This window comes from Populus trichocarpa, chromosome 12 (genome assembly GCF_000002775.5).
Source record: "Populus trichocarpa isolate Nisqually-1 chromosome 12, P.trichocarpa_v4.1, whole genome shotgun sequence".
Taxonomy (NCBI): Eukaryota; Viridiplantae; Streptophyta; class Magnoliopsida; order Malpighiales; family Salicaceae; genus Populus; species Populus trichocarpa.
This window is the reverse complement of record NC_037296.2, coordinates 3,443,925-3,463,838: the sequence shown is the minus strand read 5'-3', so window position 1 is coordinate 3,463,838 and position 19,914 is coordinate 3,443,925. Positions and strand designations below refer to the sequence as shown.

The window sequence follows — 19,914 nt, the reverse complement described above, 5'->3', positions numbered from 1 at the left end:
TACTACCTTCTTCAAATTTCACAATATTTGAAGAAACTTAAGAGAGAGATAAACCCTCCCCATGGTAGAGGATGAGAAGATGGTACCCGCCAATGCTGACTGACGGCAAAGCCAATGTGAACGATTATTATTTTACTAAAGAGTCAACTAAGAACAAGTCGTAAGTAGTTGACAGGTAATAACTGGCAATCTGGCATGACACATGCCAACGAATAAGATAGAGAGAGTAAAGTATCATTGTTAAGGTGGGAACGTTCATTAAATTCTTGTCTGTTCTTACTATGCCTTGTACAATGCGCTACTAAGGCAAGCCAGTGGACCAAAAGTCATCCCTCTCCCCTTAACGCAAGACTAAACTAAAGTCTTCACTGTCTCTTCCAAAATCTCATAGAATTCTCTCTCTTTCTCTCTTTCTGTACTGCTCTTTCAAGCTTGAATTGCTCTGCTCGTTGCTAGATGATGCAGTTTGGTTTTCTTTGCTTCTAAGTTACAGCAGGTTTGTGCGTTTTTTTTACTTTTTTTTCTTGTTTTTGTTTTTGTGTAGTGAGTTCTTAAGTGGGTTTCATCAATTTAGCTTAAAAGTTTAACACCCTTTGCTGTTCATGAATGATTTTGTTCTTTTAAAGTCAAATTGGGTATCTGTTCTTGTCATATACGGGCAGTCTCATCTAAATGCATCAATGTGTAAAACTAGCTAATAAATTTGTGAATTGTCATGCTCTGCTTTGTCATGAGCTTTCTAATCAAAATGCTAACAGTAATAATCATAGTTATAAGACGAAAGCCAGGGTTTACCGGGCCTGAGGCACGGGTTGGCGGATCATCCAAGCTATGATTTTCCTTAAAACCTCTTGAAGCAACGTTGTTTCATGCGTTTTTTTTTAAGCCTTCTTTTTTTACAAATAAAAAAAAAACGGTTCCAAGTACAACCTGCCTAGGCTAAGCTCTGGGCCAGGTTGATCCGCCAGGTTGGGTTTATAACTATTACAGTAATGCTATGTTGAACTAGGTCTTTAAGTTTTTTGCTTACAACGTAAGAACTATAGAGTCTGCTAGAAGTCCTTTTGGTTAATGATGTTTTTACACAACATAGAATCAGCTATCTGTGTAAAATGCTTGGTGAAGTTAGGATTTAAGAAGTAATCAGCTGCAGATTATCAATAGGATGGTCACTTGGTTTATTCAAGATTGAGTGACATAACGAAAGTATAAAATTAGTCAATAAGGTTGACGCTTATCATGAGTTGTGGAGCAAAAATAATCATTGGATGGCTTGAGTGCTGAAAACTTCCCTAACGTTGCTTGTAAAGGTCTTAACCATTCCAGGGAAGTTGCGGTATAGAGATTAATCTCTCAAATGCGCAGGAAAATTTAAGTATCCCGAAGATAAATTGCTTGATGGTGGTGATTGTTAAGTGAGACATCAAGTGCTAGTAGCTAGAACCGTTGCAATTTTTGATACATTTGCATTAAGAAATAAATTCAGTTGGAAGTTTTTGATAGATCAAGTGGTAGTAGCTAGAACCACTGCAATATGGTAAGTACTCCATTGGTTAAATGTAACCTTTTGAGCTTTACTTCAGTAAGCTGAACGACTTCACCAAAGGTTAAAACCATGGGAACTAAACTAAACTAGAATTTTTATGCTCGAACATGTTTGGCCCGAATGAGCTTTTTTTATTTATTAAGAATGATTTATTGATCTCATGAATTCATCAAATCATTACGAGCATAGGAGCAACTGGTGTTTCGCCTGCATTTCTTATTTTTCTTCTCCCGCCTATGGGTTCCTGCTCTTGTGAATAAAAATATTCAATGTGTTTCTTCATGTATGTAATTGGACATGCATCTATGTGTATTGAATATTGTCTTCATTTTCTGTTCCTTTTGTAGGCCCTATTAATAAGAAATGGCTGACCATGAAAAAGATGATGTAGCAATGCTGTCAGACACTCATCCAAAGTTAGTGGATGAAGAGGTGGATTCTCGATTTTCGCCATTTCTTTCCAGGACTCAAAGTGCATCAATTTCTATTCCTGTGAATTCCATGGAGTCATATGGTTTTGAAACCAATCTTGTTGGCTATACTGGTCCACTGCGTAGTGAAAGAAAAGCTCCACTGGTACAAATGAGCGGTCCTTTATATATCAACCGTAACACTGAAAACCTATTCCTGGCAAATCATGGTGTAACAGCTCACAAAAAGGTGGAACCCAAGCCAGAAAGATATCTATCTTTTAAAGGAATGGATCCGAATGACTGGGATGACATGTATACTACTACAAATGCCCACTTAATGAGGTCTGGGCAACTAGGGATGTGCAATGATCCTTACTGCACAACATGCCCATCGTTAATCCATTCCAAAGATTCCAGGGTATGCTTTTGTTCTAATAGAAAAAATTGGAGTTGCTGTTATGATATCCTGGATTTTTACTGCTACTTCTTGTTGCCCTTCATTATTCAAACAGGAGGAACCGGTTTCTATATGGATTATGATTAAGACTCCAGCCATAAATGGCTATTTTGTTGCATATATTTTTACTTGGTCACTTTTGTTGAGTAATTCTATCATAAAACTAGGATTTTCTCCATCACTAGTTTGGTTTCATGATGACTTCTATTGTTATCAACATAGCGAGTGTGGGTCATGTTGTAGTTTGTGGCTTATAGGCAGATGCTGGAGCGGAATGACGACATCTGCCTCTCTAGGATTTATTTAATGTTTTGTTGCTAGAGACAATTAGTTGGTTGGTGGTTGCGAGGGCAATGCCCTTGTGGTAAGGTACAAGGGTAAAAATTATTAATACTCCTTGAACGATTAGGATTCCTTAGGTAGCTAGGTTTCCTTGGACGGTTTAGGATCTACTATAAATATATACCATGTAACCCTATTTTGACATAGTAAAAAATAAAAATTCCTCACTCCTGTGGATGTAGAGACATTGCCAAACCACGTTAAATCTTGTCTTCTTTCTGGTTTCTCTCCTATTGCAATGTTTATCAATAGTTGCTGCAGTTTTTTCACAACAGGCCATCATTTCATTGCCATCTCTTTGAAAGTGATGCCTAGTTGCTTAGTGGGATTAGAAATAAAAATCTTGCAAAAGGCTTCTCATTTCCTTGACATGCTATCCCAAAGTGGTTGCACTTGGTGAAAAGATGAAATCTTGTGAATTCATGATGTGATAAATCTCACAAGTTAAAATAAAAGTTGTAATGGTGATTGGTCCATACTATCGAGGCCGTTCTTTTTGGCGGTGACAAAGTGGTGGAATGGGATTATGATAATAATTTTTGATGCTTTCATGAAGGAAAAAGCGGTGGTAATAGAGGTTGTGCAGATCCAGTGTGGGTAATGTTCATATTCTTTATGGTTGAAAGGTGTTATATGTCATCAGAGATATTGTGTCCCAGTTTCCTCTTATTTTTAGCAATATTTTCTTTTAATTGAGCTAATTGAAAAGGAAAAATGTTATATCGAGGACTGTGATTTAAGTATATATAGTTAGGTATTGGTTGTGGAGTACTAAACTTGTATTTATCTGAGGGGGATTTGGTTTATGAGCTCCAGTTGCGTATGCTCTGTGGGTACGGAACTTTATAATACCTAATAATGATGGTTCACTATAGACTTATTTTGTTGGCTGGGAAGTTGTTGAATTTCATATTCTCTTTTTGTATTGAATTGGAAATTATCTATGTGCTTATCTGAAATTCATCTGATTGCATTCTTCTTTGGATGTAGCCTTAACTGTTTGGGAACCATTAAGTTCTTGTGGTCTTTTGGAATGTTCATTTGCATGAATTTGTTTGCAAAATTTACCCTGGTAATCAGTTAAATTCTTCCACGGCATAAATGTGTGGCAGCAGAAGCTCAAGGTCTGATCTTTGACATTCTGTTGGTTGGTTTTAATGACTATGGCATGATGGAGGGGAAAACCATGGTTCAAGGAGGAGGAATTTGGTGGAGGAAGAAGAAACACTAGTTCACCTTTTGGCTTTTCAAAGTTCAAGATTTATTATATTTTTATCATAGCTTTTAAGAGAATAGTTTCGTTTTGTTTTGGAGATTTTGACAGCTTATATGCATATGGTGAAGATGATGAGTTGATGCATTCACAAAATTTGACCTTAGCTGGTGATGATTAGCTTTGATGTCTATGTTTCCGGGTTTGTTTAGTTTTTTGGTAAGTTCCTATGCCATGATTAACTTAGGAAGCTAGGCAAACCTATTTTTTCTCCAAGTAGATTTGTAAGAACTTTATGGAAGGGGTTGCCTAGTTTCAAACCAGATCAAGAAGCAGTGTTTTACTTGTGGGAATGCGTCGGAGAGAAAAGTTGTGTGTGCTCTTTCAATAATCTTTCTCGGTTACATGGGCTTAAAATAAAATAAAATCTTCAGCATCTACCTGCAAAAAAATTACATTCCAACTGCAGGCAAATTGTGTATCTTCTCTAATTCTACGAGTAGGAAACAATATTCAGTATCCTGTGATTGGCTTATAAACAGTGTTGAACCATTACTAGATCATAGCTTTACTTTATAATGTTGTCCCATGTCTTGATTATTATATATTATATTAATTTTATGGACCTGCCTCAATGTGTTCACCAGCTTTCTGCTTTTGTGCTTCTTGCAGTTTCGTAGTGTTCTCTATGGAGATGCTAAAGGTTGGGCAAGGAGATTCAATGATGTTATAAACTTGTATATTCCTAGAGTTATGAATCCTCATACTCAAGTGGTTCAGAAGTGGAACAAATTTTTTGTCATTTCGTGCTTGGTGGCAATTTTCGTCGATCCCTTGTTTTTCTTCCTCCTATGGGTGCAACAGGTATGTTTAGCTTGCTTATAGTTCCAGAATTTATAGCTAGAGTGGTGTTAAATAGTACTGTTCACAGATTATGCAGTTACATATAGCTCTGAAACCATGATTTTAGCAACTTTTAAGCAGTTTTGTTAAGTTTTAGGGCTTTCAATTTTCTGTGTTCTAATCATGGATATTCTATTGCTGAGAGGGTCCATGATGAGGTCTTTGTCTGATCGTGATTTTACTTGGATTGTATAGAACTTACAGATTCCACAGACAACTATTTGAAAAGAACTTCCATAATAATTGCTCAAAAGCTGCTGTTATTGCTAAGATACTTCATCTGTTTTTGACTTCAATGCTTTATTATTTAGGCATTTCATATGATATTCTCCTCAGTTCACACTTTAGCTTGTATTTTTTTGGAATTACATTATTTTCATTTTTGGTTGCAGGAAAACAATTGCATAGTTATTGACTGGCCATTGGCTAAAACAATTGTGGTTTTTAGGAGTTTGACTGATCTCATCTACTTACTGAACATACTTCTTCAGGTACACTAGCTCCTTACATTAATCTGATTATCTTTCTTTCTTTCTAGCTGCTGTTAGACCTGTCATTAGCTCCTTACATTAATCTGATTATCTTTCTTTCTTTTTAGCTGCTGTTAGACCTGTCATCTCCATTAGTACTGATGTCAATCTTTTTATTTAGAACTTAGAGATCACTTATCGTAGGCTTTGTAGTAACTTCAACCATAAATTCAAAAGTAACACACCACTTGACACAGTTAAAGCTAAAAAGATCATGTGAAATTTTAGCCAAAAACTTTCTTTCTAGGATCATAGAACTTTTTATGACACTTGAGATTAAAATTTAAAGGTGAAGAAGCCCTTGATGGCATATAAAATGACCCCAGTGATGAAAATAGCTCCTATAAACAATGATGAGCTTGTCTCTGTGCTCCTTTAATTATTGAAGTATGATTGTCAAATTCCGTTGCTTCTGTCTTGAAGCTCTTTTAAAGTCCAGCTTTGACTGATATATGAAAACTATTCTTAGCAAGTATTGATTCATTAATACTCTTATTTATTTTCTGCAGTTTAGGTTAGCTTATGTTGCTCCTGAATCTAGAGTGGTTGGTGCTGGAGAGTTAGTTGACCATCCAAAGAAAATTGCTAAGCACTACCTTCGAGGATGTTTCTTTATTGACTTATTTGCAGTATTACCACTCCCGCAGGTTAGTGATTCATTCTGTCTAGCATGGTAACTATTGACCTTATAAATTTTACTTAGGATTCAACAAAACATTCAACACAACATGTCGTATCTATATTCTTATGTTTAAATAACAAGCATCTAAACGTCAAGTTCTGAACCTGGCTGAGGACGTGGAAATTAATTGCTTGTCATTACATGAATTTGGATTCTGGCGGGCACAGGGACAGCACTGGGTCTTAGGGTCATTAAGCACGTCACCGAGTATGATTGCCTAATATGGGGAGGATAAATAATGTCATCAATTTGAAATGAAGCACGTCACTGAGTATGATTGCCTAATATTGGGAGGATAAATAATGTCGTCAATTTGAAATGAAGACTTGGTAAGAACCTGAAAATGGTGGAGTGATAACGAATGTGAAGTGTCAAATGCTGCAGCATCTAATGAGCAATGCTATGATAGTCACTTCATGATTGACTCCATGAACACTCTCCTAATCTCACTGTTGGCCATATACATGTAGGTGCCATCTTTCTTTCCTACAATGAGATTTGGAGAGTATCTGGATAACCACTTTCGAAGCTGACTATCCATGATGTTGTTATAAATCACATCACAATAAATTGCAAAACTAAGCGAGTTGTGTGAGTAGAACTAGACATACATTAGTGCGACTATTTTTAGGAAAATATTAAATGGCAATTAACAAGAAAAATAAACAAGAATTCATGTGTGGAGGGCTTCATGGTTAACTAGAGTGACAGACTCGAGTTAGAAGCTGGAGGTTGATGGAAGTGTTAACTATTCAGTATTCTGAATTTGTTGTCACATATGCTGAAAATGAAATAATGTGATTGCTTGTATGGTTTCCATGGAATTTACATTGTAATCTTCCAGATTCAGTAAATTATGTCTAATAAATTAGCACTGGAATCTAATACCATATTCTTGGTAATCACGTGCAGATCATTATATTAGTAGTCCTACCAAAGGGATTGGGAATCTCTGGAGCAAATAATGCCAAAAATCTTCTACGGGCAGCTGTTCTTGTCCAGTACATTCCAAGGCTGTGGAGGTTTACTCCTCTTCTCATTGGTCAGTCTCCAAGTGGCTTCATATTTGAGACAGCATTGGCAAACTTCTTTATAAATCTTTTCACCTATATACTGTCTGGTCACATCGTTGGGTCATGTTGGTATCTCTTTGGGTTGCAGGTGAGTGTGTTGAGCTTTATTTCTCAAACATTTTCTTATCCTTTTGAATATCCAGAAGCTATTATGAAGTCTGTTACTATTCTGGATCTCTAGTATCCAGAGATGCATATACATTTTTTCCAGAGTTCTCACCCTCGATGTCCTCATAATATTCAATCTCTAGTTCTTAGCCTCTGAAGCAATGATAGATTGAAAGGAATATTTTGGTTTACTAGCATAACATTTCCTTTTCTTGTCAAATTATCATTGCATGGATCATTTTCTTTTTCGGCATATTGCTTTCTTTCTCCTTTTGGCTGAGCGAAATCCGAAACTAGTTCTGTATTCTGATGCGATAGTGATAGTACTCAAATGACTCTACCACTCTTTTAACAGAGGGTTAATCAATGTCTCCGTGATGCCTGCCATTATACTAGTTTTCGAGACGAGTGCATGGAATTTATAGATTGTGGAAGCGGGAATGCTAATGAAGAATACGGGTCTCATCTAAACTGGGCTAACTGGACACAGAATCCTAATGCAAGTAATTGTTTTCAAACGGGTGGTCCGCCAAATGGTTTTGATTATGGAATCTATACCAAAGCAGTCAACCTCACCGGAAAAAATATCATCATCAGATACATATATTCATTGTTTTGGGGATTCCAGGTATGTGAGTAATGTTATCTTACATCATTTTTTTCTTTTTCCTAAGCTATTATGATGTAATTGGAAATTCTCTCCATAGCAAGTAATAAGCTTGCCACTTAAATACTTCCTCTAATCATAATTTTCCATCTCTTGTGTAATTAACTAAAACTTTAAACCACGATAGACTTCTTATCCCTTCAAAGAAAAAACCAAAGGCTTAGTTTAGTCTTTTCACATGGTTCATTAATCATTACAGATTTGACTGATGGTATAAGTGACCTTTCCTCTTTTTTAGTAACAGTAAAATGACCTTTTCAGCCTCCAAATAAAAAAAATTAATACTATTGACAAAGGGTATTGAACTCTTTATTTTTTTAAATATAGTAAAAAAATATCTTTACCCTTTAATCCAGGGGATTTTTAGTCTTTGCACATATTGTTTTTGTTAATTCCAGAACCATGGAGTACAATTTGATATATTTTAAGATGATTAAATAATTTTAAATTCAAAAAAGCTGCTGGCGCGTATTGTTCACACGCTAGTGTGTGGGAGGTGCTCGAGCCCTTAGGGCGGCACGTGCGTTGCCTCCTGGTGGTAAAAAATGCTTGCCCTTCTGTCGTGTCGTTGGATACGCCACCACGTTCTCTTTCTTTTAGTGCGTTTCGTGTTAGCAGTGGTTGGTCGGTTGGTCGTCGATGAGGTTTCCCCTCCTTCTTTTCTCACTCATCCCCTGAAAATTATATGTTGATCCTCCTTGTTATTGATATTTCAATTCTAGTCCTTATTCTTTTGATTTTTTTCTTCACTCTTCTGTAAAATTTTTATTTGTTTTCAATTTAGTCTTTAAATTTTAATTTGTCATATATTATTTTTTTCAACCTGATCTTTATTCTTTTGATTTCTATTTTTTTTTCTTGTTCCTTTTGTAAAACTCTTATTGGTTTTTAATTTTATCATTTAATCAAAGTTTATAGTATATTATTTTTCCAGTTTGGTTCTTATTTTTTTTTTGTTAAAGTTATTTTTCTTTTTAATTTAACCCTCTAATCGAAAATTTATAGTTGCCTTCAAATTTATTTTTTATTTTTACCCTAATTCCTTTAATTACTATTTTATTTATTTATTTTAGATCCTTTTGTGTAATCGATTTTTTTTCTTGATTTCATCCTTTATTGTTTGATTTGTTGGGGATTGAGCTTTGTGGTTTTTTCGTGTATAGTGCTTCTGGTCTAGTGACCCGGGTTACGTGTTTGAAAAGTTAACGTGGGTCAATATCTTTTTTTTATCTTATTTTATTTTTAGATTTCATCGTTCAATATTGTTTTTTTTTTTAAATTAAAAATAACGTGTATTCAATTTATTTTTATTGAAAAAAAAAATATTAGACCTGCGACGGAGTGCGGGTTAGCTTGTGGAAACTATGGGTGTAATCAATCACTTTTGATGCACTTCTCTAACCTAAGCTAAGAACGCCTCCTTTTTCATTTGGTGATGTTGCTTGAGTTTACAAAACTAGGTTTATATTAATCCTTGTTATCTTGAAACCTTTGATTTCTTGGGCTACTTCTCAATAACTCTTTCATTTCATGTAACACACCTATTTGATCTTATAATTGTGTCAATATTGGTGCAAGTTAAACTGTTTTTCTGCTGACTTAATATTATATTTTTTATTTTGTGAAGCAAATCAGTACTCTTGCTGGAAACCAAGTACCGAGCTATTTTGTTTGGGAAGTCCTCTTTACCATGGCAATCATTGGACTTGGTCTCTTGCTCTTTGCTTTTCTCATAGGAAACATCCAGAACTTTCTCCAATCTCTTGGTCGGAGGTATAATTTATTAAATTTATCCTCTTAAATGTCACCCAAAGGACTTCAGATGTCCATAATGACTTGATTTTTTTTTTTTTTTTTGAAAACGTTATTATTGTGCATCCATTTCAATAGTGTTCTTATTTGAAAGCATGGATGGCCTAGACTAGAGTGTGCATGTTAAATGACCGAGGAAGAAATTTGCAGGCTGTGCTTGACGAAGTAGTGACTATCCTGCGTTCAGATTTAAAGATATTTTTCATCACTATCTCTCCCAAATTTTATATACTCTTTATATAGTGAGGGTTTCTTTCAAAATAACCAGAGGTAGGATTATTAACCAGCACCAAAATAACTTCACTGCTGAACACCAACTCTCAATAGAGAAGTTTTGTAATGCAGAAATTGTATTCATTTTCCAAAATGATCATTCATTTACAGCATTGTTCTTATTTGTATCGATTCTTTAACTAACTAACTGATTTCCAACTAACTCTGTTACAACTTTATTTTGACGCGTTAAAAGCTTGCCTATACTATCTAACTATAGCAGCTTTTCCTGTCAATTTCTTTCTTCTGGTATTCTTCTTTATTTCTTCCTGCCTTGTCATCTGCTACTGCTGTTAAATTGTTGTTGTTCTAACAAGTTCATCATTACTGGAATACACTGTTTTGATTTAAATCTCCAAAGACAAAAGTGATGGGTGAGAAATGAGATAGATGTCTATAATATTTACATCTTGAGAAGAAAATTTAAAAAAACCTCCATGCCAATTTTGATGTGGCGGCTTATGATGCAATTCATATTCGCCAATTAGTTTTCTATTCCTAGTTTGGTATTTGCAAGTAGATTAGAATGCCATCTGCTTGACTAATCATTATTTATTAACTGTTCACTGTTCTCCCTTCTAGGAGGTCAGAAATGTCATTAAGACGACGTGACGTTGAGCAGTGGATGAGACATCGGCGGTTGCCACAAGAACTAAGAAGGTCTGCTGTATATTCTTTTAACTTCTCATCTCTCTCTCTTTCTACCCTTTTTGTTTTTGGGTAAACTCCTCTCTCCCTATCACACACGCACACAGCGCGCGCACTTCAACTGTATATTTCTTGACATGATGGATATTGTGATGAAATGTAATGAAATTCCATACACTTTCGAGGCTTTATGATTGGAGTGTGCAATGAGTGAAACAGTTGCATACTTAAATAAAGAAATCCTTGTTATCTCCATCAAACCTCGCTCAGTGAAATGTAATTCGTGATATTTTTCCTCCTGGACCATTTTGCTGTGTCAAAGCAAATATTCTTTCATTTATGTCATGCTTATTGCTATACCCTTTTATTGCTTCCTTGCATTTCCATCTATAATATTCCTATTATTTTTCTTGTGCACTTGTAAGAATTTACTTCTTTGCATGGTCGCATTCTTTGGCATATGTTATATGGATCTCATAACTTATAAAATTGTTGTCATGTAGGAGAGTGTTAGAAGCTGAACGGTATCATTGGGCTGCTACTAGAGGTGTAAATGAGGGAATGCTTATGGAGAATTTGCCGGAAGACCTTCAGAGGGATATAAGAAGGCATCTCTTCGAACTTGTCAGGAAAGTAAGATATAAAACATCCCAAGGCAATAAAATTGATTTGCTATGTACTTCATACTCATTGATTCCTTCTGATCCTTAGTGCTGATAACTTGTTGAGTTGATTTGGCTGAGGGTTGCAATCAAACTCAACAGTTTGTCTCCAGAAAGGAGCAAGACAAGTTTTTTTTTGTGTCTAAATAGACTTTCTGATTTCATAATCATAAACTTTGGACTAACCTGCCATGCATTTATCTGCAAAATTGTGTAGGTTTGGATTTTTAACCTGATGGATGACCATGTCTTAGATGCTGTCCGTGAGAAATTAAAACAAAAAATATACATCAAGGGAAGTGAGATTTTTTATGTTGGTGGACTGGTTGAGAAGATGGTTTTTATTGTGCGAGGAAAATTGGAAAGCATCGGTCATGATGGCACTGTAGTAGCCTTATGCGAAGGGAATGTTTGTGGTGAGGAACTTCTCACATGGTTTCTTGAGCATAGCTCAGTGTCCAAAGGTATATGATGATTCTTAAGAGTAAATTGAATTCTATTTCAGTTCTTTATAGACCATTTTAAGTTATTCGGAAGCCAAACTTCCAGTAGTCGGCGTCTGTAAACACCATTAGAGCATGAGCATGGAATTTTGGTTCTTACCGCAGATGGAAGGAGAATCAAAACTCCTGGACAGCGTTTGATTAGTAGCAGGACAGTAAGGTGCCTAACAAATGTAGAAGCATTTTCACTCAGTGCCGCAGACCTTCAAGAAGTCACCAGCGTTTTTGCAAGAAACTTGCGCCATCCACTCGTCCAAGGAGCCATAAGGTTATTTCGATGCCTTTACATATATTTTTTGCATGCATGTTTAATAAGTTTAGCAGTTCGACTTTGTTACAAGGAAAGCACTGCATGCATGTTGATTATAACATCTTTGAGGCTTGTGCATGCTCTTGAAAGATAATATCTTCTTCTTCCTTCTTTGTTTTGGGAGAATGTAGATGAGCTTATCTTAGAGATGCTTTATGACAAAAATGCATTTATTGGAGAAAATTTCATGTTAGTATGCATTGGTGTACAAACTTAGAAACAAGAATGAGAAAAGGGATGTTGATTTAGAGTTTGACTAGCCATTTAACCCGCGTTTTGTTGCGGGTTATAATTTTTTTTCTCAAAAAATACTGGGTATGTAAGTTGCTTCAATGTGTTTTTTTACATAAAAAAATTTAAAGTGTAAATTGAAAAGCCCATACAAGTAAGATCAAAATATTTCATAATATAAAATGAGATATGCATCTGATTGTGATTACTAAATTTATTTATTTAAATAAATAAAAGATAAATTCACACCCTAAAAAACCTATGACTTAAAAGATAAACACATATGAAACTGACTGAATAAACAAACACTATAAAAAATATTACGCAACGCCGAACACTTCAACAATATAATTTAAAAATGATCATTTTTTATTTAAAAAAATAAACTTAATTTGTATAAAAATAATTATAGATGAATTAGAATAATGCCTTGAAAAATAAAATAAAAACAAAACTAATAAAAGCTTCTAGTAAAAAAAGGCATGAAAAAATTGTAACCTAAATCATAAGATCGGGATAAACTCATAGAAAAAACTTGAAGATAATCACAAAACTAATATTAAAAAATAAACTAATGCAGAATAATAAGATTGTACGAAGCTTAATTTCTAACAAATTAAATGTTGAAAGATAAAATCAAGAAAAGAAATTAATTACATAAAAGGATTAAAAAAACAAGGGTGAGAAAAAAACATTAATTAGAGGGATTGAAGAGTTTAATTGAGATGAAAACTAGCTTTAATAAAAAAATCAAAAGATGGAGGGATGAAATTGAAAAAAAAAAATATGGACTAATGTGATATAAAAATCAAGTGTCAAGGGATGAAATTGAAAAAACAAATTAACTCAATAAATGATTTAAGACCAAATATATTGCAATCAAAAGAATGAGGATCTAATTTAACTTAACAAACAAATAGCTAGATTTTTTTTTTTTTTGCGATGGCCAACACAGTTTTCTAGGAGGAGAGAGAAATAAACTTGCGATCGTAGCTCCTCCGTGTGACGGCTGCGAACACACGCCTCACCATCATGATAGGGATGATGAGACATATTGAACGCTGCCCTGAAAGGTAGTGTTCGGTGCAATTTTGCGCATGCAGTGCTCACTTGCTAGCATGTGCCAGCTACTTCTGAATTTAAATAATAATTTGTGTATATTAAAATAGCCAATTACTCTTGATCTCACTTGAGAAGTACAACAAAACCATATTAAAAGGACGAAAACATCCTTGCAAACAAGCTTAGTTTTTTTGGAATCTAATAGTAATTTTGTCATTTTACTGTTTTAAAAATAAAAAAGACGGAAAAGCCCTTTTGGTCATGTTAATTTTCTCTCTTCTAAGGGTATGACCATAAATTAACTGTTTACTTAAAAAAAAAAAAAGACGAGCCCCTCACCAAAAGGCTTAGTTTCTTTTTTTGTTTTTAATGGCAAAATAATCATTACACTGTAACAAAAAAACATGTCCAAATCATTTTGTCCTCAATTAATTTTGCAATAACTAGTATATCATCTGGAAAGGACAATTGTACCCCCAAATGTAGGCCTACTTAGTTTTTTCGGCAAGGATAAAAACATATTTACACTATTATAATTCACAGTATTTTATGTCTAGAACATAATAAAAGTCTGATGTCTTATCTTTTAGTATTTTCTGTAATTTGGCTGCTGATTTAGGTTTTGTAAACACCTTCTTTATTAAGAGGGTGTGTGGGTTAAAAATATATGAACATGAATGAAATAAATAGGCCGCCTTTCCCTGTAAAGAAGACTCAATCAAACATCAAAGAATAATCACGAAATTAAAGCAGGGAAAGTGCTTATGGTACTGGCTTCAACTTTCAGTGAAGGTGTTATGGTTCTACAATCACAGCCTTGATCATGTATCTTCATGCTAGGATCACTGTCAGATTAACTTATCAGCCAAGGTTCTAAAGTTCCAGCAGCATTAGAGTCTAGATTCTAAAGTTACCTGTCATGACTTTTGTGTAATAATCAAAGATTTATTTCGAGTAAAAAATTGAATAAATATGATTTTGCTTCGAGTTAAGACTTCAGGGGGGGAAGATTTGTTTTTAAAACAATGGTTGCGAAAAGAACTCTTAAAACAGCAAGTGGTTTCTGCTGTTCATTCAGACTTTGTTTTGCGTTCTGTCTGACTGACAGGTATCAATCTCCATACTGGAGAGCCCGTGCTGCTACCCTCATTCAAGTTGCCTGGAGATATCGGCAGAAACGTCTGAAGCATAGCAAGAGCTCTCAATCAAACCATTCTTCAAACTCGAGGGTTTAGATATTCTTGTATCTTTTAATATATATATAGGTATGTATGTATGTATATGGTTAGCATATAATAGAATAAAATTAAATATTTTCGTGATGTACTTAAAGGTAAAACATTTCCATGAAAATTGAAGGCAACATATGAATTAGGAAACAATAGGAACAGAGTTATGAATGTATTAGAAACCATATTATTAAAATTTTTATTTTTCTTGTAGAAAGATGTCCTCGTATTCAACCTGCAGTCAACATGCTTAGGTTGCTGGGGGTTTTCTAGTTTATGATTTGATCATTCAACAAACTTGTGATTTAAAAAAATATAGACCGATCTATACCCGGGTAACTTGCCGTTATCAAACCTAGTCCACATTTCATAAAATCAAAAGCAAATATTTTTTATAAAAAGAATAATAAAAATAAAGGCTTGTTGAGAATCTGACTCAATTACATATATGATTAGACAAATCTCAAACCAAACAAGGCAGCGGTTTTGATTTGGGTCCTCTATCTTTCATGAAGACAACTTGGTAAGAAAACTTTCACAAAAGAAAAACTTGGTTAAGAAATCTGGGCACGAGTTATCATTGACAATAATCAACATGGAAATTGCGAGAATGTTGATGAATCAAAGACAAGAACTGATGGAGACTCTGGTGTGGGTGTTTAGATGGGAAAGAAAAGGAGAATCTAAGTAGTTGTTTCACTTTAGCTTAGACAGAGTAGCAAAGCAATTGTTTTTGGCTTTAGTCAAGACATCAAATCTAAAATAAATACCTCATAGTCTACTTGTCTATATGGGAGCAATTCTATCAGTTCAATAATAATAAAAAGTAAAATTTGGAGAGGCAATAGCAACACCCTTTGTCCATAACTAATAATATTCATCACATTGCAATCATTTGTAGCGCAATCCTTTGTCCCAAGACGCAAATCAATCACAACAATCATTCTTGTAGCAACACCTATCATTGCTATGTATTCCAAGTACAGTAAGGATAACTAGAAGTCATAAAATGCTGGCTCAATTATTCAGACTGTCAGGGTGGTTTACGTTGGTTTACGTGATTGTATCAAAACTCATGAGCACATCCAAAAATTATCACCAAAGGAAGGAGAGAGACGCATTTACAAAAACCAGATCTAGTCATCTTATCTGTGCGTGCTGCTTGGTGGTGGGTTCCGTCTCCTGGTTACTTTGACTTGCATCTGCATCATTCACATTTGCTTTTCTTTCTGCATCTGCATCATTCACATTTGCTTTTCTTTCTGCTTCATATTTCTCAAGCAAAGCCCGTGTTTGCATAGCCTTCATCATATCCTTCATTGAATTCTCCTCTCCTTCAAGTTGTGTCTTCATTATAATCTCAGCTTGCTTATTGATCGGCTTAAAGTAATCATCAAATGTGGCCTCCTGCACATCAGTAGGACGTTATTCCAACCTTGGATAGAATCAGACTTAGAAACGCCACCTGGCAGGGTGATGAGGGGACAAAAACATAAGTTTTAACTTTAGGTTCAAACAAGTGAAAATGATCATTGAAAAGCAACAGTGAAAATGATTATTGAAAAGCGACATGATGTAAAAAGCATCAGGAATATGACCTGGCAAAAATAAATAGGTAAAAAGAGCTAGCTTTCATTTTGAGATAAAAGTCCATAGATACACCTCTCAAAATGTTAAAAGTAGAATTGAGGCGTTGTAAAAATAAGGACTCTTGAAGGTTGCATTTGGTTAGTGTCTCAGGACGTAAATGATATACACAAAAGAGATAAAAATATGTTTGATTGAAGGAACAAAGACAGAAATATAAAATAAATCTGTCATTGAGAAAATATTCGAGTGAATTTATATACTTTCAAAACAGGAAATACAGGAGACATGTCCTCTTTGTCTTCACAATTTCTGTCTCTTTTATCCCGACAGTATCCGAACACTATCTAAGAGATGAACGATGAAGTACTTTTGTGTACAAGCAATGTAAGAATCAAAAGAATGTGAACTAGGAAAAAGAATGGGAGTAGGAGAAGTACATATTAATGGTATGAAACATATGCAACAGGGAGGGATTCTTTTTACCCTTAATTTATCCCTCTAACTCAACATTGCTACATTTCACTAAAAATCTCTTCCTTGAAAATCACACCCATCAACATTCCTTGACTACTTCCCTTTTGGAAACCTCACCCCACTCATATCTTGTCTTTCATTGGACAATGTTTCACACATATCACACTATGAATTCCCATCCTTAACTACCACATGCATTCCAGCTTACTAGGATCACCCACTTCATCCCACACCTATTCCTAGTCCCTCTTGCTATCTGCTCGGGCATTGATTGTATCCACACACAATCTCCCTTCACCAAAATTAAGAACCCAGGAGTCCAAAACATCAAGTTTTATATGAAAAGACTTATCCATTGTTCAGGCGTGTTAGCACATTACTCCAATCTGTTCATGTTTTCTCACAGGTATACTTCCCAAAATGAGATCATCACTTACCTAAAAGCATGTAGGTCAATAATAAATTGTGAGTAAAGATAGTCATAAATAAGCATAAACTTACTACAGAACTACACATAAATATCATACGTTGTCTGGTAGCAGATCAAACCTAGAAATTTCTCAACAAGCCTTAATGCTTAAACTTTTTCTCTATAAGGAAACTCAAGATACATAAAATACAGGCAACTAGTTTGTGGGATTGTTCATGATATTGACAATGAGATCAACATTGTAATACAGAATTCACAAAAATAATCTAAAGAGAACCAACAGTTCAGTAAAATAAGATAAATGCATCTAAAATCTCATTACTTACAATTTCATCTATCTTCTTGTTCAAATTTTGCATTTCCTCAACCATACGACGAACCTCTGATAATATGAACTGCTCAGGGATCTTTCTCAAGGCTTCCTTTCTTTCTTGTGCCTGTACAGAGAGAGATCTCATTAAGATGGAATATAATGTGGAAGCAAATGATCGGGGTTTCAGAACAATAGGTGAGGACAATATACATATACTCGGAAAGATAAAATGTGAGATGGCAAGAATAGAAAAGAGCAAACAGAAAAATAATAAAAAAGAAGTTTATGATATATGAAATTTGAGTCAAGATGTAAACAAACCAATAAAACTTTGCTTAAACAGGATTATCAGATTATAAAATACTGCTGTGAAGGAAGATCTTAATTGTCTACTCACAACATCAGGAGTTCAGATTTGCATTTAGTTGCCTTGGTTGAAATCATAAACTTTATTGGCCATTGGGAAATTTAAATTACTATTCCTTCACTCATATATAGATTGAAGCACACTAAAAGTTGGCATGGTTGAATTCTCCTGTTTGTTGTGCTTTTGTAACATTTAACTCCTCCAATGCTCTTTTACTCGTAGATCAGGTCTAGTTCAAAAGCATGCCTATAGGAGCAATAGAAGTATTTCAATAATTCAATGTAAGGGGATGCTTATACAATTGAAAAGACCTTACCGTCAAAAGAATATAAAATCCTTTTCTATTAGCTTGTGACTCAGTTCCTCAATCTATTGCAGGTTCTATTAATCATAAACAAACATAATGTACATAATGCAAAGAAATAAGCAGCAGAGATTTAGAGGAAAATAAAGAACGACCTGAACTCTGTTGGGGGTCTTCAGTTTTAAATTGTTATTCTAAGCTATCATAATAGCTCACTTAGTCCATTCAGTTTCACCACCATCATCAATTTCTACCAAAGCTATCTAAAAGTAGAAGCTTTTTATTCATCTTGTTGGTACCAATGATAAGAAGTAAAATAAAGGCCAAAAACAACATCAAGGAGAAAGATCAATACCAGAAAAGTATTACAAATACACCTTTGCCATGGTTTAGAAGTCCTCAAAATGAAAAGGTTTATCGAGCAAAGAACCGGAGGAACTTAAAAGTGCAAAGGAGATATAGTCTATCAGCGTAATCAAACTTAACCAAGCCTAGTCTCAACTAAACAAGTAATGAGATACAACATGCTGAAGGTCCTGCTTGTCAACATCACACACACAAACACACACTCCTGCACTTGTTTTACCATCATCAAACAATTATTTCACATGAATTGGAGCATAACCATTGATTCGTAAGACATTCTCTTGTAGGTCCAGCATACAGCTCTACAACTAGCACCATCATAGTGTTGCAAAATACCAAAAACACTTCATATTACATGAAGATAGACACTCATCTAACAATCAAATACATCTCCGTAAAACTATTCCACCAATTGAAGCCTACACTTCCAACGATTTTAGGCTACACCTGGAAATATGTGAATCATCCAAGCAAGGATTTTGCATCTTTTACAACCCTAAAACAGATTGCACACCATCATCTTTACCAAAATGCTTGAAAAAATTCACCGTTGTTTAAAATGCAAGAACAATTATTATTATATGCTACTCATGGGGATTGCAGTAGGTGGAATTCACTACAGTTAAGCAAAAATAAAACGTTTAGGACAGAAATAAATCTAAAAACATAATAGAAACCTAGTACCTGACGGAGACGCTGCTCAAGTTGTAATCGATGATTTCGGATTTTCCGTTCTTCGTAACCCGAAAGAACCCTGATATAGAAAAGGGCTCTTCTTCCAAAATCCAACAACTTCTTCATCTTCTTTATATATAATTCAGCTACAAACTCTCCACTTGCATCAACAAATCTGCAACAATCACACCTTGTTCATCAATTAATACAAAGCCAGTCACTTCCAGATTCTGATTCACTTCTCAAACCCATCAATTTCGATCTGGGTAATGGAAGAAGGATTCAAAGCACTTGCTTTTTTCCATGAATGATCACGGCCCATGGGTATTGACTATTAACAGCTGGGTCCAAGTTTATCAAGCTCAGGGACCAATGGGCCTGGATTATACTTAGCCTTGTAAGTATCCAGTTATTATGATTTTTTTTTTCCTGGATCTGGGTTAATGGACCAGTCTGATGACTTCAAAAAATAATCAAATCTTTTTTTTTTTAATTTAAAATCAACCGAACTAAATCAGTTTAAACTAATTATTTTTAATTCAGTTAATTATATAAAAAACCGGATCAAACCGACCGTGCCTTGTAGTGACATGCCTTTCCCTCCTCGCATATTAAACTCATTTACACTAGTCAGCTCAAATGCACAGGTGCCCTGGGAGAGGATTTTCTAGAGGAATCCGATGAATCTATTAAGTATTAAGCAAAGCCCAGCAGAATTAGTCTTTATTTGT

At 34.8% G+C, this 19,914-nt stretch overlaps 2 protein-coding genes across 3 annotated transcripts; one reads left to right on the top strand and one right to left on the bottom strand.

Moving 5' to 3' along the window:
* Positions 1-248: 248 nt before the first annotated feature.
* Positions 249-14,881, top strand: LOC7454025 (probable cyclic nucleotide-gated ion channel 20, chloroplastic). 2 transcript variants are annotated; one of them, XM_002317685.4, is made up of 13 exons: positions 249-496; positions 1,894-2,377; positions 4,644-4,835; positions 5,267-5,365; positions 5,914-6,051; positions 6,999-7,247; positions 7,623-7,895; positions 9,562-9,707; positions 10,602-10,679; positions 11,171-11,300; positions 11,547-11,793; positions 11,938-12,100; positions 14,544-14,881. In XM_002317685.4, the coding sequence occupies exons 2-13, from the start codon at positions 1,910-1,912 to the stop codon at positions 14,668-14,670; spliced, it is 2,310 nt and encodes a 769-aa protein (XP_002317721.2). In that variant the 5' UTR covers positions 249-496; positions 1,894-1,909; the 3' UTR covers positions 14,671-14,881. The 2 variants fall into 2 exon arrangements, with proteins under 2 accessions (XP_002317721.2, XP_024438099.2); XM_024582331.2 differs by lacking the exons at positions 249-496; positions 1,894-2,377 and adding an exon at positions 4,034-4,190.
* Positions 14,882-15,520: 639 nt separating this feature from the next.
* Positions 15,521-19,475, bottom strand: LOC7485190 (uncharacterized). The gene is made up of 3 exons (XM_002318294.4): positions 19,193-19,475; positions 17,485-17,595; positions 15,521-16,071 (listed from the first exon to the last, which is right to left on the bottom strand). Exons 1-3 carry the CDS (start codon positions 19,307-19,309, stop codon positions 15,805-15,807), a joined length of 495 nt encoding a protein of 164 aa, XP_002318330.2. The 5' UTR covers positions 19,310-19,475; the 3' UTR covers positions 15,521-15,804.
* Between the last annotated feature and the right edge of the window lie 439 nt (positions 19,476-19,914).